The 25770-nt window shown below is 53.1% G+C and overlaps 2 protein-coding genes across 4 annotated transcripts in view; one reads left to right on the top strand and one right to left on the bottom strand.

Moving 5' to 3' along the window:
- Positions 1-25770, top strand: part of Macrod1 (mono-ADP ribosylhydrolase 1) — a 147849-nt gene that overhangs the window by 26986 nt on the left and 95093 nt on the right. The gene's annotated exons all lie outside the window — the stretch shown is intronic.
- The window catches only part of Flrt1 (fibronectin leucine rich transmembrane protein 1), a 79268-nt gene continuing 55395 nt past the window's right edge, over positions 1898-25770 (bottom strand). The window contains exons 2-4 of one of the 2 annotated variants that reach the window (XR_004123482.1): positions 19239-20220; positions 2917-11694; positions 1898-2257 (exon numbers count right to left, since the gene is read on the bottom strand). Coding sequence is in view for 1 of the 2 variants with exons in the window: in XM_031389515.1 (XP_031245375.1) it covers positions 9623-11647 (2025 nt within the window). In the remaining variant the exon portion in view is untranslated. Of the gene's footprint in view, positions 11695-19238; positions 20221-25770 lie in introns of both variants that reach the window. The other variant, XM_031389515.1, reaches the window with a different exon arrangement.

Consider the following 25770-nt stretch of genomic DNA (forward strand, 5'->3'; position numbering starts at 1 on the left):
GCATGCGTCACCACCGCCCAGCTCCTCCTCTTCTTTTTAAGACAGGGTTTCTCTGTGTAGCCCTGGCTGTTCCGGAACTCACCCTGTAGACCAGGCTGGCCTCGAACTCAGAGATGCACCTACCTCTGCATGCCATTCTGGTTCTTACTGGACACCAGCCCCCATCCTAGAATGATAAGCAGTTCTGTGACTTCTTTGGGAAAGACGATGCCTTGGGCTGGTTGGCTGGTGATGGCCCTTTTCTTGAGCCTCTGTTAGCTGTTGGTCTGGGGACCACTTGAGAATGCAACCCTCTTCCCTTGCTTGGGGAGCTTTGGGCCCCTTTAGGTTTTGGTGTTGTCCTGTGCTCTGGAGTACAGTCAGCAGACCGTGTGCTGGGCTGGGGTTTGGGGGCTCAAGATAAGGCAGAACCTGCCAGGGACTTCTCCAAGGTGCAGCCAGGGACTGGGGCAGCACCTTTCAGAAAAGACTGGAACTGGAACTTGTCTCCAGTTCTTGCCTCAGGTGGTGAATGGGGCCCAACTCTCCATCTTCATCTGCAGAAACACCTTCCGTGGAAACCTACCTCCTCAGAGGACTCCCAGCCCAGTCAGAGCAGCCTCTACCTCACTCCCGGAGAATCCTCACCACTCTGCTTCTAGGAAGGGAACATTGCAATCCCTCGCTCTAGCACATAGTAGGCCCTCAATAACTCTCTGCCTAACTGACCGGCTAGCCACTTTCTAGAAAGTTCCCACAGCAACCTCACAAAAGATACCTCAGGAGAGAAAGGGAGGCAGCCCTCTAGAACAGCAAGCGTCTCCTTAGAACTCAGAATCCATCCACTTTGTTCTGGTCCCTAAAGCCCACGTTGAGTGCTGCCCAGTGGAGTGGTCCCCTTAATCAGTTCCTGCCCCTAGCACGATGGGAGGCGAGGTCGATGGGGGATGGGAGAGGCATCTGTGTGGCTAGAGTACCCAAGGTCATCTCTGCAGGGGCCTGTGGAGAAATGACTGCTTCCTTGGAATACCAGGGGAAACCCATTAACCCTGCTGAGATGTGAGAGCAGATCTGAGGAGGAGTAAGGAGTTCTCGCTTTATCTTAAACTTCGAAGGAATTGCTGCTGTTCTCATAAAAATAATTTTCTCTCTCTCCCCACCCAGGTGAGAGACCCTGGTATTGTGGATATGGTGGGCGTGTGCAAGGAAAAAGGGACATCTTCAGGGGCTAAACACCAGGGTCACCAGTGGGACAAGCACACGCTCCCAATTGCCAGGGCAGTTCTACTCTTATCTGGGTGCCCACATGGTTGCCGGAGCCTCTTAGGGGATAATCCTCTGCTTTTATTAGGAAGTCTCCAAGTGAAGACCCTCTCCACGTCTGCATGTGTCATGGGGCTGCCCTGCATGGCTGCTTAGGCTTCTGCTGTCAGCTGTCCCCCCTTGTCCCAAGCCCCCTTTCCTGGTCATTACAGATTCTTTTCAGTTGTTTTGTTTTGTCTTTTTTCCTTCTTTTTTTTTCCCCCCTCTGCGACAAGATCTCAAGTAGTTTAGGCTGTGCTCAAATTCATTATGTAACCATGGGTGACCTTGAACTCCTGATCTTCCTGCCTCCGTTTCCCAAGTGCTGGGACTACAGGTGCTGCCGTACCTGGCTCTTCAGCAGACACTGAATGCTTGATTCTGCTCAGGAAATGTGTTAAACCCAAGAGTCTCTGCTCAGGTTGCTACCCCACCTGCCAATGGACCCCAACAGTAGAGCGACCCCCCAGGACCCCAAACCAGGCCTGCGATTGTTCGGGAGGAGCATTCGAGACACCTAGCTCCTGATGCGCTGGGCTGCTGAGCCCACAGTCAGCAGCAGAGATGACTGTAAAAGTTAAATCTTTCTATTTATTTCAAGAAAGGACAAGGCAGGTGGACTTGGACATTTTATATGAAACAGACAAACAGAAAATAGGACCAAGTAATTAGTCACATTCATCTCAACATTGAAGTTTCAAGGCACCTACATTGAAGGAGGCCAAAGGGCGGTTTGGAGTGCACTTTGGTTTGTGTTGTTGTCGTGGTGGTGGGGTGTTTGTGTCGCCATTTTCTGAAAAACCCTTGTCTAGTGGCAGAGTCGGAGTGAAGCAGGTGGGCCATTAGGCTGGGTGTAGCCAGGCCTTCCAGAGAGCAGGGCCTAGTCTGCCTGTGCCTGCCAGTTCCCAGCTGCAGCTGCCACCTGAAGGGGGGCGGGGCTCCTAGTACTCAGACCCCTTCCTTCAGACTGTTCTGCCTTTCAGAGAAAAAGAAAAGAGAGGGGTGAGCATTCAACAGGCTCCAGGGTTCCAAGTTTGGCTGAAACAGAGCAAGGGCTTGGAACCCTGGTAGTTCAGGGCCTGCCTCATTGCCTTGGGCTGGGCAGGCAGCCCACCTTTAGCAAAGAGCCTATCCAATCCCCAGAGGTCGGCCATGGACCACCTCAGAACTGGGAACCAGGCTATACTTCCCAATACCTGTTCTCACTTACTTGGCAATACCAACAAGCATCCTTTGTACACTGGGAGGATGCCTCTGCCAAATCCTCCACTCTGCGGTCCTTACATGGGAATAGGGGTCATGTGAGGCGGCCTGTACCCCTGCCATCCTTGCTCACACCTGCTGGTGGTACTAGCCAGCACAGGTGCAGGTCTCCAGAGCCTGACTGGTTGACTCCCAGCCTTCAGTACCACCTCTCCCTTCTTCTCTCAGATGACCAAGCCTCCTATACTGGGCCTGTGGTTTCCTCCTCACAACCCTCAGCCTCACTGGAGGGGCTGGAGGACAACAGGACCTCACTTTTACACTATACCCTAGATGCCCAAGTGGCTTATTGGTTAAAGCCATTCTCAGGTGGTCATGCTGGGCTGGGGGAAATGCCTAAGGCTACTTTGGGGTTTTGTGTGTGGAGCTTACCCACTTTGTGTCCAGAACCTTCAGAGATGGACTGGTCACAGGAGGGGTAGGGGTGGGGGACCCGCTATTTTGCCTTCCATCCAAGGCAGGTTGAGAGCTGTTTGGAACCATGGGCCCCTGGGAGAATGAGCAGCGGCAGCCTGGGGCCTGCTGCGGCTTTGATTGTCGGTTCATGTCGTGCTTGTTTTTCTGTCTTGAAGAGAAAGTCTGATTAGTTCCTCCAGGCGGGTGGCTGGGGTGCGGGGACTCTGCAGGGGTGGCAGGCAAGGCAGGCTGTTGCCTTAGATCTTCTTATACCACTCCACTCCGCCTCCAGGTCTCTCTAGTTCTCTGCCAACCCCCCTCACCCACTTGATGCAAATCTTGGAGAAGGGAAACTGAGTCACCCATTCAGGCTGTGATGCTGCCCGATCTCACTGAATCTTCATTTCCCATCTGCTGGAGAAACACCAATCCTGAAGCAAAGCGGGGTGGGAGGCTTCTGTGAGGAGTGTCCCAGGTGAGCCCCTCTCCTGACCAGGCCACCAGCCAGGTGCAGGACAGAAGGGCCTCCCTGCCAGCCCTCAGGCCTTCTCATGAGTGGACAGATGGCACGTGGGAAGAGAAGGCGGTAAGGGGTTCCAGGTTCCCTGCTGATCCTTGGTCCCCAGGTAGGGAAACCAAATCCCTGCTGAGTTGACGTGCTGGTAGCAGTGTCTTGGGGAGTCAGGCTGTGTGAAGCGGGGGCTGAGCCACCCGCCTACTGGGCACACTTCCCACCCCATACCCACAAGTCCCTCCTGGCACAAGCTGGACAACTCAGCAGCAAGGAATCCTGACAGTGGTTTCAGAGAGCCCAGGGTGGCTTCCAGAAGCAGGAGCAGCCCCAGGCTAGGGAGCTTGTCTGCACACAGGTCAGGAGAGACATGAAGAGAGCTGGTGCCCATCTCCTGTGTGGCACACTCTGCAAGCCCCTCACGATGGGAGAGTTGGAGTAGCCCCAGGGACAATGAAATTACCAGAATCAAGGAGGGAAAAAAGCCATACATTAAAATCTGAAAGAGGTAGAGACAGGAGGATCAGAAATTTATGGTATTATTAGCTACATAAAGGGTTCGAAGCCAACCTGGGCTATGGGTCTGTGCCAGACTCAAAACATCAGGGGTGGGAGTGGGGTGGAGAAAAAGAAAAAAAAAAAAGGCGGGAAGAGAGAAAGGGAGCCTTTTTGTCAGTTGTTTTCAAAGAAGCCAATGTGGGTATTTCACACAAATGATTGGGACACTCCAAAAGAATCGGTAAATGCCTAAAAACTGGTGAGCATTCCAAGAGAGCTCCAGGCACCATCAGCCGGCTGTGATGGATGGACTGGCTGGCAGTGCTGAGACCGCTGGTTACTCCTGGGTGTGAGGCAGCCCGGCTTGAGGGAACAGGTCCAGGGACATCCTGGGGCGTGCAGTGCTGAGCCCAGCATGTGTCCTGTCAGTATCCCTCAGTACCTGCTGAGCACCGACTGGGGAAGGATGTCTTTGTACATCCTGTCCTGGAGGTTGTGACAAAGCAAGCGTGGGAGCCAGAATCTTCTAGACAAAGCCCCAGGCCTCAGCTCAAGCTGGAGAGCTGTCGGTCAGATAGCGCCAGGGTGCTTCATGGGATGCACAGGCAGGTCACCATCTGCTTCCTCTGCTGGGCCCAAGCTTCTCACTCCTGACCTTCAGTTTCTTCTTTACAGCTGGCCTCACTCTTTCTCTGGCCCCAGAGAGCAGCAGGTCCCCAGCATAAGGATACAGGACAGTCTCATGGCTCTGAAGTCTTACTCTCCAAGTGATGGCGCAGACTACTTCCTCTGATCCAGATGTGGCTTGCCATCTCTCAAGACAGATTGACCCTAGGTGACAGGATCAGAGACTGCCCAGGGACTGGCACAGCTGCTGGATGACCTGTCCGGGCAACAGTGACCCTTTCCGTTCCCATGGCCCTGGCCTCAGCTATTCAATTTGTGCAGGCCTTAGAGATGCCAGCTCCTCAGGGAGCTAGGCAGGAACAGCTGCTACCCCCTCCCATCCAGACCCGGAAAATGCCTGCTGTGTGGGCCGCCACTTGGGGCAGGTTCATAACCCACAAAAAAAAATCCCCCTTCCCCTTCACCTCCAAGGAGTTTAATCTCTTCTAATCAATTTAGCAGACTCGCTTGGTTGTAAACGGTAATGATTTGCATTTTTGAGCCTTTTTATCCTCCTTACCAAAAAAAAAAAAAAAAAAAAAAAAAAAAAAAAAAAAGCCTCCTTGCCCTGCTCTCTGGAAAGCCTGAGAATTGCTTGCTAGTGCTCACCCTGGCACCCACCCAGCTTCAGCCTCAGCTGCTGTCACCTGCGCCACTGTCTGTGTGAGTCAGAACCGTGGCTCACGAGAGGCCTGCAGCCCCGACCCTGGCTGTGACATGTCATCTGGCCCTTGGGAGATTCAGGCCACCATGCCCACTCAAGCCTGTCCCTGCTGCCTCTGCACAGCTCCCCGGCTGCTGCACCCAGTTTCCCTTGTTGTATTTTTCATAAGCAAGAGGCTCCGAAGCCTTGGCCTCCTCCCTGGTGTGCTCAGTGGAAAGCAGATGTCTGAAGAGGGCTGGCTTCAGGACTCGAACTGACTTGGGGGGGAGTTCAGGGGAAGGGTCCTCAGTGTGGGTCTGACTTTGGTTTCTTACTCTCTTGCCAGGAGCAGTGAGGGAGGAAGCTCAAGCTGGGAGGCCATTCCAGACACACTGCCCATCCCTGCTGTGGACTCAGAGTCACACTGGCTCTTCCTACCCAGCACGGGTTCCCCCACTGCCCTGAGCCCATTAGAACCTTCCAGACTCAGCACGGAGGGGTTGCTCTCACAGGGTCTTCATGAAGCTAGAATCTGCCCCAGACACCTTCACTTAGAGATGGAAGCTTGCATTTGCATAACATGCTTGCTCCTGGCTCCCTCACTGGGGCTGAGCTGGGCAGCTGACCTACTGGGAACGTCTGGGAAAGGAGTTCAGAGGAGGAAGGAGTAGCATGAAGCATGGGGCAGGGATGGATGGGCTTCTGGCTCCAGGGAGGGAAGGCTGGCCTCTCCCTGCCAGCATGGCCCAGGGTAGGACAGTGCAGTGTACCCACACCTGTTCTCCAGGTGAGGATCTGCAACACAGGGCCAAGGCTGAGCTCCACTGAGGAGGAGGCAGGCCAGGAGGCAGCCTTTCAGGGAAGATGGAGGCTTCCTCAGGAAGAGGATGCAGATGAGGGAAGAAAAGGAGCTTTTGATTCACGTCATGTCTGCGGAATTGAGTATGACTAATTAATAGATTTTATTCTTAGTAATCTCTTAAGCATTCCATACGTTGGGCCACACGCCTGAGCTGAGCCTACCAGAGGCTTCATTCGCAAAATGCAAATGCCCCTGGCCCTGATGCCTCTCTCCTTCCTTGCCTTTTCTTCCCCGATTTTTTTTTTAAAGAGGAAATTTAAAATAAAATTGCCATGTAATAGAAAAAGAGATTCCAATCGCTGCATCTAATTACCACGAAGGGTAAACCACTTAACCAAAGAAGTGTCACTGGCTTTTTTTTTTTTGTAGTTTAAACTTGCCTTAAATGCCACAAAATACACTTCCCGGAGCTGAGGCCACAGAGGTGGTTCTGGCTGGTTAGAAACTGTGAGGGTCAGGCTGGCTGGCCACAGACTTCCCTATGGGAATGTTAGCTGCACAGAGACAGGATCCCATTGGCCGTCCAGTGCCAACCTTGGCCTCCCTTGCTTCTGAGGTTAGAGGAGGCTGGTGCCCTGAACCTCTTCTATTGTATTGTGAGGCCAGAAGCCAGGTTCTTTTGTCTCCTTTAGAGGACTGGGACAAAGGTCACACTTGGGGGCTTTCTGAAAGGATGTCCCCAAGTGTGGTGCTGAGGACATAGCACAGTGGTGGGGTGTTCGCCTTGCACAGCTAGGCCCTGGATTTAGTCTTCAGTATTTCTCCATCCCCAACACATACAGAATAAAGGGTACTGGGAAAATGTTAGGACAAGAGGGGGTAGAAATGACACCGGAAATGATCTTGGAGGGGCTTCAGGGCCGTGGCTGGGTAGTGTTCACTCTGACCAGCATTTAGTACTCTTCAGAGGGCAATGGACCCCTGGGCTCTCCGACTGGGTGTAATATGGAATGAGCCCCCTTAGACTGGTCCTTAACCTTTGACATTCTGCCTGTGACTGCCAAGGCTCCTGTGGATCAGGCTTACTCTGTGCAGTGGGGGGAAGAAATTTACCACAGCCCAGGTGTTTCAAGCATTTGGCCCACAGGCTCCTGAATCTCCAAGTAGGGCCTTCCAGGCAGCTCTCGGGGTGTAGGCCATCTGCTGTTCCTAACCATCATCTTAACCACCAGACCCTTTCTGGGGCAGGAAATAGGGAAGGGGGACATGAAAGTCTATGGGACAGGGCAAGTTACAGGTGCAAGGTAGGCATGAAGACGTGGAGTTTTATTTTCCTGCGGCCCTGGAGAAGGCTGGCATGGTGCCCGCGATGCCTTGTTCAGCACCTGGGACTCTCCTCACACACCTGTTCCTTACAGAGGAGTCTCCTCTGAGCCTGCCAGGACTAGGGCATTGTTAGGGTCATTGGGACTCCAGGGTGCATGTTTATACAGACCTGAATCTGAGGCTCGGGAACGTTTTTCTCTTGACCTCATTATGTGGGGAAAAGGACTTGGGATGAAGAGGAAGAAAGGTCTCCTTTGGAGTGATCCACGTCCATAGCCCTTGGCCGTTTCCTGGGGCTGGTGGGTTGGGGGTCTCCATTTGGTGTAATGACCCCTTGGGCTGTGATCAGGAGCTTGTGCCTCTTCCCACTACTCTGAGGCCCCTGCCGGGTCCATTTCTTTCTATCTCATCTCTTCACTGAAGGGCCAGTTGGCTCTTTAATGTCCAGCAAGCGGATGTCCCACCAGGTACATTTTGGGCAGCTGCCTGGCCTCTTCTTCCTGCCTTTGCTTTGGATGGAGTGGCAGAGGTCTTTTGAAAACATCAATATCAGGAGCTGGACCCCTTCTCATCTGGCTGCCCTCAGACCAGCGTCTTCCCTTTGATGACTTTTTTTCCCCAGTGCAGGGCAAAGCGATGCATTGACAGATGGTGACCCAGGCTCCCCAAGTACAGGACGAAGCAGACATCAGAACCCCAGGCACCGCTCTTCCCTCCTTTCTGGATTTGCTGTCATTATTTTATCATGGTTTTAATCTCATGGCTCACCACACTGTGGTGTCAGTTGATAAATGATAACGACATTGATTCCACAGGGAGGGAATAAAATCTTCGCTCTTCTGAGGGCCCCGGTCAGTACCCTTTTGGAGGTTGATTTTTTTTTTTTTTAACAAAGAAATCTGACTTTTTTCCCTCTTGAGAACAGAGCCCCTAATGTGGGCATGGCTGAGATTGTGTGTGTGTGTGTGTGTGTGTGTGTGTGTATGTGTGTGTCTGTGTGTGTGTATACTGATGTCTCCCAGTGATTTTCTGAAAATTTGTTTTTCATTTTTTCTGGGCTTTGTTTGGGCAGCCATGGAAACCCAGCTGATGTGCATGTGAGCACACACATATATTTATAAACAGTTCCTGTTTATAAATTACCTGTCCCAGGAGAAAGAGTAAACACTATTGTGGGGACAACATCTATTGGGGGAAGGACAGATGAGGGCACTGGTCGTCAAGGAAAGCCTTTCTCCATGTCAGAAAAGGGAGTGACCCGGCTCTGGGCTGGCTGACACAGGATCTCCTACCACTGGCCTGAGGCTTTTCCTACCACCTGGCCTGAGGGACCTCCCCTCCACCTACACTCGCTCTACTTACTCACTCAATGATTTCTAGAAGAAAGCAAGATTTTTTGCAATTCTATTGTCTGAGGAAATGTCAAGGACTGACCCAAGAAGTGCTGAGAGGACAGACACGAAGCTCTATCTACCCATCTGTACTGAAACAAAGGGCGCGGCGGCCATGGGTGGGCAGACAGATGCACCTCCACGAGGCAGGGGAAGCTACATCTTGCGCCAGACCTTCTGAGGAGTCCGGTGAATGGTACCGAAGTGCTCAGCATTGGAAGGAAAAGTTTCGATTATTTTTCTTTTAATTGACTATGGTATTGTTGAGAGCGTCTCGGAGAAAGCCATATTTCTGTCGATCTGGGAAGGAAACAGCATGGAAAAGACCAGGGAAGAGATTTCAGGACACTGTCTCCATAACAAAAAGGCTTTTTCTTCCCCTGGCTCTTTTGTGAGGAACCCAAAAACCTTGCACTGAGTTGTCACCCGTGAGCAGCCAGAAGGACGGTTGCTTGGGGAAGCTCCGTGCCGTCACGTGTGTTTGTCATCTGCTTCTCTCTGACGGCCCTGAATGGAGCTCGAGGTGTATATAAATGTTGTACAGGTAGTATCAATCTGGTTCAGGAAACAAACACAAAAAAGTCCCAACCCAACCCAACCTGCGAGATTATTCTTAGTCTTTAACTCTCATGATCTGGTATAAATTACATCTCCAACAATGCTGAATTCCCCCTCCTGCCTTCTATGTATTTTTTTTTTTAACCCCACTGTGGTGTTCTGCAAAATCACCAACCCTCCCCAAACTTTGCTTTCTGCTTGGAAAGTCACTGTGGAGTTTCTCTTCCTGGCTCCTGGTGTTGCAGTAGGCTAGACAGAGCCACGTGAGTGCACCAGGGCGGCCGGCTTCATGTGTAGGAGTAGTCCACATCAGGGATGCCAGCTTCCCGGTAGCCTCGTGTGGTGCCATAGCCGATAGTGTGGGCGCCCTTGCAGAGGCTGCTGCCATTGGAGGGGAATATGGTGTGCACCACGTACTCCTCTTTGGAGCGGTACGGGTTGATGGGTAGCATCTGCAGTCCTGGGCCACGGATTTCTAGAATGGAGTTATCCTTCTTGGTCCCTGACTCCATGTAGTCATCTTTCCTCCTGCTGCCCCTGTTGTACACCCTCTCTCGGGTCAGCAGCTCACCGGCCCGGTGCACATACCAGCAAATGGCTCCCAGGACTAGGAAGAGAAATACAAGAGCCACGGCACCACCAATAATGCCAGCCAGCGGCAGCCCCGCCATAGGGCCAGCATTCTGTTCCTGATTGAGTGTGGTGGTGGGGCCATAGCTATCAGCTGTCTCTGCCTTGGCACACACAGGTGTCTCATCAGCCACGTAGGTGTTGCCAGTCTCCATGGTGACCATACAGATGATGTAGGTGGACTTGGGCTCCAGTGCTGTCAGCAAGTACTCTGTCTTGTCCCCCTGCACCAGGGTCTCTGTGATAGAGCCCACAGCTGGGCTATGGCCCAGACGCAGCCAACTGAGCCGGAAAGAAGAGGCAGGTAGCATAGCCTTCCATGTGATTCGGATAGAGTCTGCTGTCAGCGGCTTCACCTGGATGACCAATGTCTTGGCGCCATCACCAGTGGCCATGGGGTAGTCAATGTTGGAGTCAGGAAGGCGTAGTCCTGGCCTCTTGGCCTTGAGGGTAAACAGAGAGCCCTGGGGCGTGGTGGCGGAGGCGTGGTTGCTGACTGTGGTCTTGGCGGCTGCATTAGCGGCACTCCCCTGTGAACCCGCCTCAAAGCACTCATCCATCTCGCTGGTGATGTCTTTGATGGCCATGCCCCGGACCTTCTCGGGGCCCTGGCACATGAGGCCCCGCACATTGACCACTGCAGCCCTGGCCTTTACCCAGTCCCGCAGCCACATGAGGTTACAGCCACAGAACCAGGGGTTGTTCCTGAGGAGCAGCTGGGCCAGGTTCCCCAGGTCATCAAACAGGCCCCGGGGCAGTGTGGTGAGGTTGTTGTTGGACAGGTCCAACCTCTCTAGCTCCCGCATCTTGGCCAGTGTGTTGTAGGGAATGTGACTGATGGCATTGTCCTGCAGGTAGAGCTTCTGCAGGTGGGCACTGGGCAGATTAAGGGGCGGGGCAGCCAGTGAATTTCGCACTAGTGACAGCTCTGTGAGGTTCTGCAGGCGGCTGAAGGTGTCGTCGGCGATGCGCTGGTTGGCCAGCAGGTTGCCATCCAGAACCAGGCGCCGCAGGCTGTTGAGACCCTTGAACGCGTGCAGGGGGATGGTAGAGATGCGGTTGTCATCCAACCTCAGTTCCTCCAGGGTGTGGGGCAGCCCGGACGGGATGCTGCTCAGGTGGTTCCGGCTCAGGAACAGCAGCTTGAGCTGCTTGCTGTCAGCGAAAGCGTCCTCCTCAATGCTCACGGTGGAAACGGAGTTGTCATCCAGGTGCAGCTTCTCCAGCAGCGGGATTCGAGCCAAGGAGTCCCTGGCGATGGTGCGCACATTGTTGTCCTGCAGATGCAGCTCTCGAAGGGAGCGAGGGAGATTGATAGGGAACTCATCCAGGTCATTCTCATACAGGTAGATGACTTGCACCTTGACCTTGGTCTTGAGGTCCTGAGGGATGCCTGCATTGTTGATCTGGTTGTTCTGTAGGTAGAGGGTGGTGGCATCGTCAGGGATGTCTGAAGGGATGGATGTGAGTCCCCGGTCATTGCAGTAGATGAAGCCATTGTCACAGCGGCACACTGATGGGCAGGTGGTGCTATCAATGACCTCTGTGAGGAAGGCGATAAGCCCATAGCACAGAAACAGCCAGTCCCGCAGGTCCATGGTGGCCGTGGTCATCACGACAGTGGCTGTGACCGTGGCAGCAGGCGTGGTGGTAGCGGTGGCGGCAGGGTGTGCCACCACCATGGTGGATGGCTGGTGGAGGCCTGACCCACCACCTGGAGTCTCAGTACCTGCAAGGAGCACAAGATAGGTGTGCTGAGTGTGAGACAGTGTCGGGCGGGGCCTGGGGAGGGAATCAGAGTCATTAAAGTCGGGCCTTGCAGGGCCGAGGCCAGGCTGTAAGGGAGGCCTGTTCTGGAGACAGGTAAGCTCTGTGACACTAATGACTGCTGTTCATTATGAATCTCATCAGGAGGGTCTGGTTCTTAAGGGGAGCGTTTAGCGTGAGCTCACAGCCTCAAGATAAACCACCTTTAAGGGTCACACAAATGGTGCCAGCAGTGGGACAATGATTTAGGGTGAATTTCATAGATGAGCCATCATTTTCCACAGGCCTCCAGCTCTGGCATGGACTCAGAGTCTGAAAGGAAAGCTTGTCTCTGGGAGGCTGTGAGCTCAAGAGGCGTGTCGCCAGAACCTTCAGGAAAGACACAGCCAGCGCTGTCACTGGTGGGCAGTGGAGAGTGCCAAGCTCATTGTCTGGTGGTGAAACACCACGTCCTGTTTGTCACCCACGAGTTTCATACACAGCAGAATGAGGTGTCAACAGATCTGACTCCTGGCTCTGGGATAACTTATCTCTCTCCGGTGGAAATACCTTCCAGCTATTTCAGGGCACACACACACACACATGTGCACACACACACACACACATGTGCACTGACACATCAGCTTTCTTGATTTAGAGGAATGAGACAAATAAAAGGTGGGAGGTGTTGTCGGCATGCTGAGGAAATTTTTCTGCAAGGTATAATTTCAGTTTTCGCAAATAGAAAGATTGCAGCATGGAGTTTTTTTGTTATTTTACTGTTCACAGTGGTAAAAAAAATCAATTAAAGAGAAATTATCTTTCAATCTCAGTTAAAAAAAAAAGTGTCTTCATACAGCTAGCAAAGGTCTGCAGTAAAACTCAGGGTCAAGGAGGCTTTCAGGGCAGGGTGTAATAGCTCCTCAGACCTGATCCAAGCTCCTGGCCTGTGAGGACAGCTCTGGAGTATGGAGCACGACCAGCGCCTGCTGAGTGGCCAGTGGGGACCTCCCTAGAATACTCTAGGGACCAGGCGTCCTCATTTCTCCACTGCACCAAACCCTGCTCCCTCCCCTGCCTTCTCTGTTCCTGGCAGTTTTCCTCTATCCAGTGACCCCCCCTCCTCACCCTTCAGGACCCTGCTCAAGCGTTCCTCCCTCAACTAGGTCTTCCAGAGCCAGGAGCCATGGCTGTCTATCCAGCCAGCCAAGCTTCACCTTGTCCTATCTGTCCATCTCCCCACTCCTCACTCACGTATCCAGCCTACATGGCCCACATAGCCATGACCCTCTCACCCTGCCCCACACAGCTCCCTGCACACTGAGCCCTCCAACCCACCTCCTACCTTGCTCCCCGGGATTCACCGTGTGGTCTTGTTTCCTTGGTCACCCTCATCAGAAGCCTTGACACCAAGCTGGTCTCTGCTGAGGCTCCTGGGCCCCCTCGTCTCCTCTTACCTCTCACCCAGTGCCCTGCAGTGTTCCCTAGCCTGCCTCCCCTGCATGGCACCCGGGCTCATTGACTCAGGTCTCCCTGCCACTCATCTGCCCAAACTCCTCCACCATCCCCATGGCTGTCAAAGCCAGGTAGCAGGCACAGTGACATTCCTCTCCCTCTGAAGCAGCTGGACCCACCCTGCTGCCCCAAGACATACTTCCCTCTACTCAGAGCTTGTCCTCAGAGAGGCATGCTGTCCCACACTTCCTTGAGGTGGGGCCTTCCTGGCCACCTTGCCAAAACCTGTAACTCCAGAACATGCCTTCTCTCTGCTCAGTGCTTGCCTGCTCATTACCAGCTAATGTGTGCTTTACGTTTGGACTTTGGAGGTATCTTAACCATTAGATCTAGCCTAGTAGTTGATGTGCAACAGGCCTTTAATTCATTATTCCTACAAACAAGCTAATACTGATCTATCTGAAGGAGCTGAGGCACAGGTCTGCTGACAGGAGGCTGTAGAACCTTGATGTGCTCCCAGGCCTAAAATCTCACTGCATCACCCCCACACTCCACCAACCAGGGCCCAGCTAGTCAGTCTGGGAATTACTATAGGCTCTGGCTAAGGGCTTGCTTGTCTTCACCAGTCTCCTGGTGCTCTATATGAGGTATGGGCATCCCAAGCTGCCCCGGGACCTGACCTAATCTCTTGCTCCTCACCACCTTGGAATCCAAAGCTAAAAACAGCATTATACACCCAGCACTGGACCCTTGAGCCAGACCCTGCAATCCGCATTCACAGGCAGCCTAATGCAGCATACTCTCAATGTATTCCTTCCTTGCCTGGCGGTCATATATATTATTTCACAACTTGAGGCCTGCAGTTCAGGACACCCCCTGCCCTTGCCATTCCAAGGTCACAGACACCCAGACCTTCAGCTGCACTCCAGTCTCCCCCTAATGGAGCCTGAAGGTCCCATCACAAGTCACTTTGTGAGCAGGGACCAGGAGGGGGACAGGGCAAGGCCGAGGGCTTAGGCTTTTCCTAAGCTGTTTCACTCTGTCTCTGGGTTGTGGCTCAGCATCTCTGCCCGAGCCTCAGAGCCTGGCCGGAGGACATACATGCTTCTGGCCAGCTGATGAGTACTGTCTGCGGGACACAGGCAGCCTCTGCCCTTAGCTGTTCTGGGCCAGTAGCTCTGAGCAGGGCCAGACCTGTTAAGGCCAAGCCAAGGCTGCCACCACATCTCTGGCATGGGCATCTGTTCTCCTCCTGTTTAGCTCATGGCCACAGGCCCCAGCCTCCTGAGGCTCTGCACCATAATAGAGTCTAAATTGCACCTCTCAGAGATGTTTGATGGATAATGGAGCAGCAGTGAGAGGCAGGGACCCAAGGCCTTTCCACTCCTCTATCTGATGCCCATCCATCTTGCCCAAGCGTCCCTGGCCACCCCGCTTCCCCAAGGCCAGCTCCAGTCTCAGATCGTGGCAGCTGCGAGAAGAGGATAGACCAGACGGGAAGGGACACTGCAGCCTCTCTGGAGGAGTCCTTAAACTGCCTGGACACTTGGTGGCCCTTTCATCCCCTTGTTGTGTTTGATAGTTTATGTGGCCGTCAAATTAAACCTGGTAAATTGCCCATCTTTTACGGGATCACTGGTCGCCATTGTGTGGATCACACAGACACATGTGGTTTGAGTTATGACACGCCAGTCCTGTGACCGACAGCAGGATCCTGACATGGCACTGGAGGGGTTGAACTGGAGGGGGTCAGAGAGATGGCTCAGTCTGTGGTCTCCATTAGCTGAGGGGGCTTAGGGGTGCGGGCGAGGGCAGTTACTGGCTCCTGATAATGGCCATGACTGGGTGCAATAGGCTCAGGTCCTGCCCACACCTCTTCCAGGCAGTGTCCTCTTTGGGCTATAGTTTCCCAGTCTATGTATGTGATTGATAGCTGCTCTTGTGTGAGGACTTAGGTGATACAATGGGATCATGTGTGCAGAGTACCCCACACGCAGACGGCCCTTTCTAAGTGCAGCCTATGTCCTGGGGTTACCCGCTTCCTCCTATACATGGGCATAGCCTCTGTGTTAACTGTCATTCTGGGCCTGTCCTTCAATGCCCTATGCCTACTGCGTCTCCTGTACCTGCACCCAGTTCTAGCCATTGAGAAATCAAAGCCTTAGAGAAGGAGAAACGGTGAGGCTGCAACTCAGCTTTCAAAATCTCAGGGCCCTTTAGCACTCCGACATGCATGTCCTCCCCAGGGCCTTTGCACATGTTGTTCTTGCCACGGTGACCAGTGTAAGCTTGCCTTCAGCCTCATGGGCCAGCATGCGCTCCACCACTCTTCCTGGCAAAGACAGCTGAGCAGCATCTGGAAACAACCACCAGCTAGGGAGACTCAGCCCCTAGCTGTGCCCCTGTGGCCTTCCAGGGCCCCTCCAGTTTTGCAAGGGATAACGGGCTGAGACCACACGCAGGAGCAGCAACAGACTCAAGGCCTAGCATGGACATACTATGGAGAGATGGCCGTTGAGGAAGCTGAGCTGATTCCCAAAGGAAGCCAGGCCAGGAGGAGCTGGGAGACCAGGCAGATCACGCCCGCTTCCTAGCTCTGCCCCGCTTTTGGTTTGTCAATGAAGGCAATTTTGATGCTAAGTTCCAGACATGGTCTCAGCTCCCATTAGAAGCAAATATTCAGACTACCCTGGGCCCAAGGAGGAAGACCATGCAGATAGGGCCAGAGGCTCACAGGCTGCAACCCTATGGCCTTCCCAGCCCTAACCCATGCCCTGTGTCTATTTTCATGGAAAGAAGGCCTAGCTGGACCTGAGGGAGGAGCCAGCCCATTCTGCCCGGTATCCTCACAGGCCAGCCAGCAATCTGCCTTTGGAAGCCAAGCTCAGAGCATCTGTCCTGTAATGCCCTCAGCCAGCCTTCTCTCGGTCTTGGCTTATGTAGAATAATAGCTTCGGGTCTTCTGGGGGCTTCATCTGTGAAATGGGACCAAGCATGGTTTACTTCCTGGGGTTCTTGTGAGGATGAAATAGGCGACTTTTAGCTTGGCTGAACACTCCTGGCCACAGGGCGGGAGAGGTCACTTCATTAGCCATATCACTTCACTGGCCCAGATGTAAGTTATAGATGAGGCCCAGGAACTTGAAGCTTGTTCCAGCAGATGCCATGGGGGCACCTCCTGCACACACTCCTGCACACCCTGACTCTCTGGCACCTTCGCGTCTTGGCTGCTCTGGCCTATCAGCCAGACTTCACCCATCACCCCGAACAGCTTAGCCCCCCAGGCCTTGTCCAGTGGTAGCACTCAGCATTTGTACTGCCAGGAAGAGTCGGGGGCGGGGATTCTTTTTAAATCTAAAGTTAATTATTTTTCTAATTTCATGCCGCATGCATTATGTATCAGCCGTTATCGCTGGCAGTAATTGCAGACAGGTATGCAAATCCACCAGAGATGAACTGCAAGTTCACCTAAGCATGTGGGCCTCTGGGTGGGGCTGGGCAGCAGGGTGTCCTCCTTGGCTTCAGAGAAAGCGAATCGCTTTAAAAAAACAAGACTTTCAAATTGTGTCTTAGGAGGTTAATTATATTGATAGCAGTGTTCGATATTAAACTATGCAGGGCCAGGAAGGGGGAGGGAGATGAAAGGAGACATATGTAATTTTGTTTCTTTCTGTCTCAGCATCTCTTAATGAAATGGTCCTCCACCTGATATGGCCACCTGGGTCCCTTTGGAGTAAAGCTGGCTCTGCTGGGACATAATTCCTTTGGGGAAGGAAAAGAAGAGAAGCAGATGTACCGCCAGTGACAGGGAGAGTGGAGGGGACAGTGCCAGGAGGGCAAGTGAGTCCTCAAGACCAGGGCCGGGCCAGAGCCGGGTCTTTACTGCTGAGCTCTCTGATTACCTGCAGGCGCCTAGAAGAGAGAAGTAGGTGTGGAGGAAGGGCTGATCAGAGAGAATCCCAGGAGCCAACCAGCCCTGCTCTCTGTGAGGACTCTCATTACGCGCGTCTGACCCTTTCCACTGAACCTACACACCTGCATTTAAGGTGTGGCCCATCCTGTGCCCAGCAATAAGCCTGGCTCAGAGAGGCTGCATGAAACATAGTTTGTGTCTATGTATGAGGCCAGAGGTTGCCATGGTGTATTTCTCTATTGCTCTGTACCTTATCTTTTGAGATAGGTCTCTCACAGAATTCAGAGACCTCCAGTAATCTACCTGTCTACCCCATTCCAACTGCCAGGGTTGCAGACATGCACCGCCATGCCTGGCTTCTGTGCAGGCACTGGGACCAAACCCAGATCCTGTGCATATGGAGCAGGCACTTTTTTGTGTCGTCATCTCCCTAGCCCGCATCTTTTGAATAGACGAGGCAGGCTCTATAATCTAAAGCCCAGAATTAGGCAGCCAGAGAAAGAGGGAGGTTGGACTTTGCCATCAGCACCAACCAGAGGCCATGCGGTGGGTGTTCCCCCAAGTGGCCCCAAGAGGCAAAAAGTTCTGTCTGAACTGTGAAGAGCTGCCAACCCACCTGGCGGCCCTCGGTTGCACGGTCCACTGCTCAAATACAGCTGCCCTGGAGAAGCCGAAGAAGGCCTGGCTGTGCCCCGGCTTGGTGGCCAGCTTGGCACTGTCGAGCTGCAGGCATATCACCATTAGTGCCCATGCCATGAATGCAAGCAAGAGTGGGAAACCAAGAGAACCCTGGGAGCGGAAGAGGATCCTGAGCCCGTCCATCTGCCTTTTAGAGATGTGGAGGAACAGGCTCAGTGGCCGAGCCTTCTACCAGTCTCTGCTAGGGCTGAAGTCTTAAAACCCTTCCCCACAGGGTTGTAAGAGCCGATGATGGGACAGCCATCAATCTCTGGATTCTTCTTAAGGGTCCGGGGTAGGGGGTTGTCTCTTGGGAGTAGCTGGCCTTGTCTTTTTCCAGCTGGCAACAGCTCATGTGTACAGAGAGGCACATTCAAGGAGGGGACCTGCCCTAGTTTATGGCACTCTCAGCCAGAACACCCAGGTCCATCCCAGGTACTTCTGCCCACAAAGCCCAGTGTGTTCCTTTTGTCTCTGCCTCTGGGTGCACAGAGCCTGCTGAGCAGATTTTCCATCAGTTCTGTGAGCAACAGGATTGCTAGGAGGTGGTTACTGGTTCCCTCCGGCTTGGTCTGGCCCCAGGAATTATCCCCCAGCTCCTCCTAGGGGCTCGGAGAAAGTCAAAGATGCAGAGAGGAGGACCATAGGCAGGCGGGGCCCAGCTGTGTGCTTGCGGCCCTGCTGCTAGTTTGTCGCGCCTTTATAATAAATAACAGCAAATAGCCCATCCGCAGGGCATCCTTCACGCCAGTGGCTAATAACACGGCTATTAATGCCCCCGCAGACGGCGTGCACAGCGCACGGCTCTGACGGATGTCCCAGGCCCTGGTGCAGTCATAAATCAGCCCCTCTCCTGGGGCAGAGCGTGGGGAAGTGTCATTTTCCATCTTGGTAATGAATTGGGGCTTCCCTGCCCTGCCCAAGGCGCTGAGGGGTTCTGAAGTTGCCAGGATTACTGTTTGCAGAGGTATTGCCCCTCCCCTCTTCACCCTTGGGAGTCTAGGGTGTCTGTCCCCTCTAGCCAACAAAAGGCCTGTACTGGAGGCCAGTGCAGATGATGCCTGGTGTGACCCCTGATCCGGCCCATCCTGGATCTCTCAGGCCACAGCAGGGCAAGTCCAGATGGAAGGGATCTTGCTAGTTTGAAGGGTGTCCTTGGTCCCCTAAGCTCTTGCCTAACCTGTCACAAGGCCTCACTGTTGTCCTCTTTGTACAGAGCAGGTGGCCAGCAGCCTTGGTAAGGAAAGGCCCACAAGGGGATGACTCTCCTTGCTGTGGCTCATTCCCAAGCCGTCTCCCTTACGCCCACCCGACAGCGCTGTAGTGATCCCTAGCCCAGCAAGCAGAAGGCTCCTTTTTGGGGGCCTTCAAAGGGCACGACTCAGTTGTCCCTCTCATGTGCACGCCCTCTCCAGGTGGAAGAAGGCCTGTCCCCTTTCTGGGCCACCAGGGGCCCTTTCTCCCTTACCCCAGACTCTTACCTCCTCTGCTGCTGCTCTCTGGAGCCACTGGGTCCCAACTGGTCACTGCTTCAAAGTTCCAGGCCACACTCACATCCTTGGCCCCATGTCACCAGCAGGCTCAAAACCACAGACTACGACCCCCGGAGGCAGAGGGAGCACGGAGGCACACAGAGAGTATGGGGGGCAGAGGGAGCACGGAGGCACACAGAGAGTATGGGGGGCAGAGGGAGCACGGAGGCACGCAGAGAGTATGGGACCTTGTAGTCTTCCTTGCGGCCAGGTTTCAGATATGGCTACAGGTCCCAAGCTGCATCTTTGGCACCTAGGCCACAGGTACTGATGGCTTGGCTCTCTGGAGTGAGGGTTGTGTGCTCGGGGTGCACGGGGCACCCCCGGGGACTCCTGAGCTGGACATGCCCTATGGCCCAGCGCCAGTCCCCGGGGGGTGTGGCCTCTCCCTGGCCACCACGTCCACCACAGCTCTTTGTAACTTTGGTCTTTTGTCCACAGGCCGCACCTCTCCCGAAATGTCCCTGCTGGGACTGCTGCACTCTCTTCTTTACCAAGGTTTTTTTTTGTTGTTGTTGTTTTTTAAATCCCTTTAAGTCACTTGGCAGAATGGCTCAGTGCAGAGAGCGCTCTTGCGTGACAGAGCTGAGAGGGAGCCACTCTCCAAAGAATCAGTATTCCTGCCACTCAGGCTGCATCTGTGTGTATGGGGGGGTCTGTCTGTCTGCTGCCCCTCTGAGGAGTTCAGATGTTCACTGCAGGCTGCAGCCGCCTCGCCTCGCCTCACCTCGCCTCGCACTGCTGAGCTGTCAGGCCTGTGTGCTCCGCTTTGGGAAGTCACTTTAGGGGGCAGGGGCTGGTCTACTTGGCTGCTCCTGTTTGCAGAGAAGCTTCTGGAGTGGGTGAGGCAGAAGGGTAGGTTATTCCTGCTTCAGCCCTGGGGCTCAGCTGTCCAGAGCAGGGCCTTTCTCGCCTGTTCCTTGTTCTTCACCTGCCAAAGAACACAAGTGATCAACCCCAAAGAAATCAAGAGCCACAGGGACAAGTAACACAGGCATCTAATGGCCACATCACCCTTGCTCTCATCCCTTCCCAGTCTGGGTTCTTGTTTTTGGATTTTTGTTTGTTTGTTTTTGTTTGTTTTTTGAGACAGAATCTCACTATGTAGCCCATGCTAGCCTGGAATGTAGATTGGGCTAGCTAAAACTTCACACAGATCCTCAGGTCTGGTTTTGGTTTGCAGTGCTAGGCAAGCCATATCCCTAGATCTGCATTGCTGAACAAGCACCACTTCCCTCTAAGCCAGGCAAGGGTCTGAGATTACTGTCCCCACCACTTGTCACCTTTCCAAGCAAGGTAATGTGCGGGACCCTTCCGTGGAACTACCTGAAAGGACTAGGCAGACAAGAGTGAAGTCTAGGGACTTGGTAAGATGGCTTAGTGGGTAAAGACACCTAGCACCAAACTTGAAGACCCGAGTTCAATCCCCAGGAACCCACATGGTAGGAGAGACCCCAGTTCAATCTCCAGGAACCCACATGGTAGGAAGAAATAACTCTCACAAGACATCCTTTGACCACACACACAAGTAAATAAAGCAATGTAATAATAATGATAATAATAATAATAATAACAATAACAACAACATCAACAATAACAATAACAATAATAATAAACAATGTTTGGGAAGCGCCTGGCCATGCAGAACAACCTTCCCAGTCTAACAACAACAACAACAACAATAATAAACAATGTTTGGGGAGCGCCTGTTATACAGAGCCACCCACCCAGCCTAGAACAGCCTCCATTTCCCCAGCACATGTTCCTCTGACTAAATATCATTTGAAAGCTCCAACGGGGCCATCCTGGACTTGGCTTCCAGAACAAGCTCAGCTTTTTGGGCTCACCAAGGGCTGGCGAGGTCGGGTCTCCACCATCCCTAACCCTGTCCGTGAGCTGTCTGTCTCCTGTGGGGACAGACTTTCTACACCCTGCTGCCCTTTCTTCTGTAGAGAACTTGGGTGCTGCAGGCTGCCCCTAGGAATACAAAACAAAATAATGCTATCCCCTCCTGATTAGCAGCCAGCCAAGAAGGCCCAACTGTGGTATCTGCATTCCTCTGCAGGCGCCCTGGTTTGGACAGGAGCTTTGACAGCAGATCTGAGGGCACAGGCTCAGCTGCCACCAGGGCACTTTCCTTTGTAGGACCAAAGGTGGCTGGTTCAAGGCCTACTAGGTGCCTGCAGCTGGCACATCTAGGGTGCGTATTTAATAAGTCCATGTGCAGAGCAGAGGTGGCTGTCCATGGCTTCAGCCCACAGGGAACACATGGGAAGAATAGACTATGTGGTTGGTGTATAAAAAAATGATGGGGTGAGGGGCTCTCTCAGGAGCTTTTCCCAGGAGGGCCAGTCAGGGCTGCAGGTGCCAGGAGGCAGGTGGGCACAGTCCCAGGCAGGCACAGGGTGAGGCTGGGCAGGAGGGAAGATAAGCCTGTCCTGTGGAGGGGGTGGTGGTAGCTGCAGCCTGGGCCATCATTGCCATTACCACCCGCGAGATTTCATCCAATTATAAACTGTAATTTCTCTCTGAAAGCGAGGGATGGAAAGAGTCCAGTGAGGTCATCTGCCTTCCTGGACAGGACAGGGAGATTGTTTTATATGCTAGAGGTGGGAGGTGGCAGCTAGGCCACTGCACACACACAGGATGGGGGCTGTGTCCTAGGAGCCTGGAACCCCAACCTCCTCTCCATAACAGACAGAGACCAGAGTTCTTCTCTTGAAATCACGGGATCAGGAGGAAGGCAGGTTCACCCCACTGTATGTGTGCCTGACTCAGGCTCCCCCTACCCCCAGGAGCCAGTCAGTGCTGGCCTACCATCCCTAATATCCCTGGGCCTGGTCAGCCTGGCTCACCATTGCAACTTCCGCCTTCCATATGGCCTTCCAATGTCCCACAGTGAGACTAATTCATACAGCCCTACATGCACTGACATCCATACAACCACATGCACGTCACATGCAAAAACCCAACACAGGCAAGCATGAAAACAGAAGTGTACACAGACATATATATGCATCCCTGTACACATTTAAATCCATGCACATGTGCAAAAATGAACATGTGCACACATATGGACAATTGCACGGCCAATATGTTCATATATTTGCACCCAGGAATGCATGTGACACACTCCCATGGGCATGCATACACTCATGAACACACATTTACACATGGACATGAGGACTGGGATGCAGAGGCTGACAGGAATGTGCACGTACCTACATTTGTAACAGTGTACACATGTGGCATGGGAACCTTTCCCTGCTCTGTCACCCCCTGTGAGAATTCTCATATGCCATCCCTCTCTCTGAATATATGGTGTCACAGTTATAGTGGTGGTGATGTAACAAGGTGAAATGGGAGAATGTGAAGGCTGGACACTCTAGTGCCTGGCTCAGTGCCATGGACACAATAGGTACTTAATAAATGCACCCAGCATACTTCTCACCTTGCTTTCTCACTGGAGAAAACAAGAGTCTCAGCCAGGCTCTCCTGGGCCTGCTCATTACCCCGCCCACTCCACTGCCTTCCTTGAGTCCTCAGAGCCTCCTAGGGACCTTTAGTGTGTGGACAGAAGGTTTAGCTAGGGTCTCCTTTCTGAAGGGGCCTTGGCATTAATATGGCTCTTCTCACTCGTGGGTGCTTAGTTATGGCTACGTGCAGCCTCTGCACCAAATGCATGTGGCCTAGAAGAAATATATAAACATGTCCACTGGCAAGCACCTGCCCCAGAACCCTGCTAGATTGGAAGGAGTCATGCCCTTGCAGTGGCTGTCAATGCGTATCATGTATATTAGCCAAGAAATCTGTTGAGCCCTAAGAGACCAAGAATGAATGGGCCCCACAGGCAGCTCTGCTGAGCCCCTCTTTCCTGGACCTTCCCCATGACCATACTCTGGTCTAGTCTCTGTACCAGCAAACATTTTTTTTTTAAGTCTATTGAGTAAAATCCTCCATCTGTCAGCTCTTTGTCACACATGGTTCCTTTTGTTACCAACAACCCTGGTAACAGTATTGGCAAGCGCTGGGTCCCCAGCTCCACTTTGTCCTTGGCATTTTGATCCAATGGGGCCATTCATACTATCATCTAGCAGGGAGCATGCGCTCTATCCTTCCCTCCTGTCTGTGTGAACATCTACCCTAAGCCTAGACCAGGCTGGTGGGTCAGGGAGGGACAGCCATTCACAGGCTGAGAAGGTGGGGAGGGTGGCACTTTACAAAATCACTCAATCTGAAGAAGAGCCAGGGCTCCAAATTCTAGGTGTTTCCTCTCCCAACACCATGCCAAGACCCAGTGAAGCAGGACTGTCTCTAGACAAACACAGCCCCTCCCGGCCCCAGGTTCCTCCCAAGGCTTTCTCATATCCTCTACCTCTCCATTTTCCCCATCCACCTCCTTCCCATCCAAACTTCCAATCATCCAACTGTCTCCCCTCCATCTCGTCTACCTGCCTAACCACACTCATCAATCCACCCAGGGTCCATCCATCCATCCATCCAGTCATCCATTTTTCCTCCCACTTATCTCTCTGACCATCTATCCCTATAATCCATTCAACCATCCATCCACCTCACCTAACAAACTCAGTCCAGTCATGCTCTAGGCACTGTACAATACACTGGGGATCCGAGGAGCCCAGTCCCCTGGGGGAGGGGGGTGTCTCAGCCTTGTGGGGAAGCCAGTAGCTAGCAGAAACTGCAGTGTGATACACACGCCAGGTGCAGCTCAGAAGAAAACGATGAACATGAGGGGGACCTTCCTGAAGAAGAGAGCACTGTCCTATGATTGTGGCAGCCTTCAGGCTCTCCTGACAGACACATGAGAACTTAGTGGCAGCAGTATAGCCCACATCGGTCCCTCAGGGTTTGTGGCAGAATTTGATGGGTCTTTAGTTTTTCTGTTCATGCTGCCTTCCAGATCTACGCTTGCTGATATTAATTCCTGTATTAGCAATTAGCCTACCTGTTTTGCTTCAACCTCTGGCTCTTAGGGACAGAGTTTCATGTGCATGGTATTTATTAATCAGACGCCTGGTATGTTCTGTGCAAACCCAGGTGGACTAAGTAGCTAGCTCATTTAGCCAATCACATTTGAAATGGAAGAGTATTGTTGTCTCCTTGGGCAGAGCTGCCCTGTAGCTCAGAGGGCAGAGTTCCCATCACAGCCAGCAGACTGGAGATGGGGCGAGCGGGGAAGGGGGGGGGGTTGCTTTCGTTTGGACTACAGGCTGCAGGCAACATCTGTATCCTACTTTTCTAGATGAAGGGGCTGTGATCAAAAAGACTTTGTTCTGAGGCTGTTTACTGCCCCCCCCCCAGGAAGGCCAGACACGGGGCCCGCTCCTTTCTTCTTCATCACTAAGGGTGGTCACTCCTCTTAGGCTGGTAGTGTCACTGCAGAGACAGGGCAGAGTGACAAGGACAGTGGGCTGCAGGTCAGGAAAGGGGCCAAACTGCTCTTAAAACAAGGTCAGTACAGTTGAGAGTTGAGTCGGAAGAGAATCGAGGCAGAGGGAACAGTATGTGCAAAGGCTCAGGGTGGGAGGACTTGCGCCCTCCAAGGGCTGACGGCAAAGCTCTGGTCAGTGGAAGGCAGTGAGACTGGGAGCCTGATCAGTACGCTGAGGGACCTGGTCTTCCTAGCAGGAGTGACAGGGAGGAGCTGGTGAGATGGCTCAGCGGCTAAGAGCACTGACTGCTCTTCCAAAGGTCCTGAGTTCAAATCCCAGCAACCACATGGTGGCTCACAACCATCCGAAATGAGATCTGACACCCTCTTCTGGTGTGTCTGAAGATAGTTACAGTGTACTTACATATAATAAAAAAATAAATCTTAAAGAGTGACAGGGAGCTTGCTGGGAGTGAGTGTCTAGGCAGGGAAGAAGAGGACCCCCACTTGTAATTTAGACAAATCATTCTTGTGTGGAGAACTGGCGATACTAGGAGTGAGGGCTGAGCTGGGGACAGTAGCCAACAAGGTCCTGGGAAAGGAGCGGACTCAGGAAGCCTCCAGGTTCTGAGCCCTGAAGCTATGCCTGGTATTCTGCGGGTACCAATCATTTTCCTTGCTAGAGAGCAGCTGAGTGCTCCTGGTAACACCATAGTGGGACAATTTCCAAATGGTTCCCCAGCCTCAGCTCTTGGCAGCTCCAAGCAGGGGGAGCCCAGCATGGGCCCCATATGCTGTGGTATGGCAGCTGGGAGCACGGCTCCTTTCCCTGCTCTGGAAGTAGGGCTCCTCCCTTGCCCTCTTCTCATGTTGCAGGCAAGGCCCGGCACAGCCTGGCACCAGAGGAGCGGTGGGGTGGGAGGGGGAGAAGTCAGTCTGTTTAGCAGTGTGAACCTCCCAGCCTGCTCTGCTAGATCAACTGCCTCCTAACAAAGGGCAAGGTTGAAGGGACCAGTATGTGTGTGCCAGCTAGGTTGAGGGTGCCTGTGGGAGTCTCCATTCTGGACCACCGCCAGTCCCTACCTGCGA

This window comes from Mastomys coucha, unplaced genomic scaffold, assembly GCF_008632895.1.
Source record: "Mastomys coucha isolate ucsf_1 unplaced genomic scaffold, UCSF_Mcou_1 pScaffold21, whole genome shotgun sequence".
NCBI classification, from domain to species: domain Eukaryota; kingdom Metazoa; phylum Chordata; class Mammalia; order Rodentia; family Muridae; genus Mastomys; species Mastomys coucha.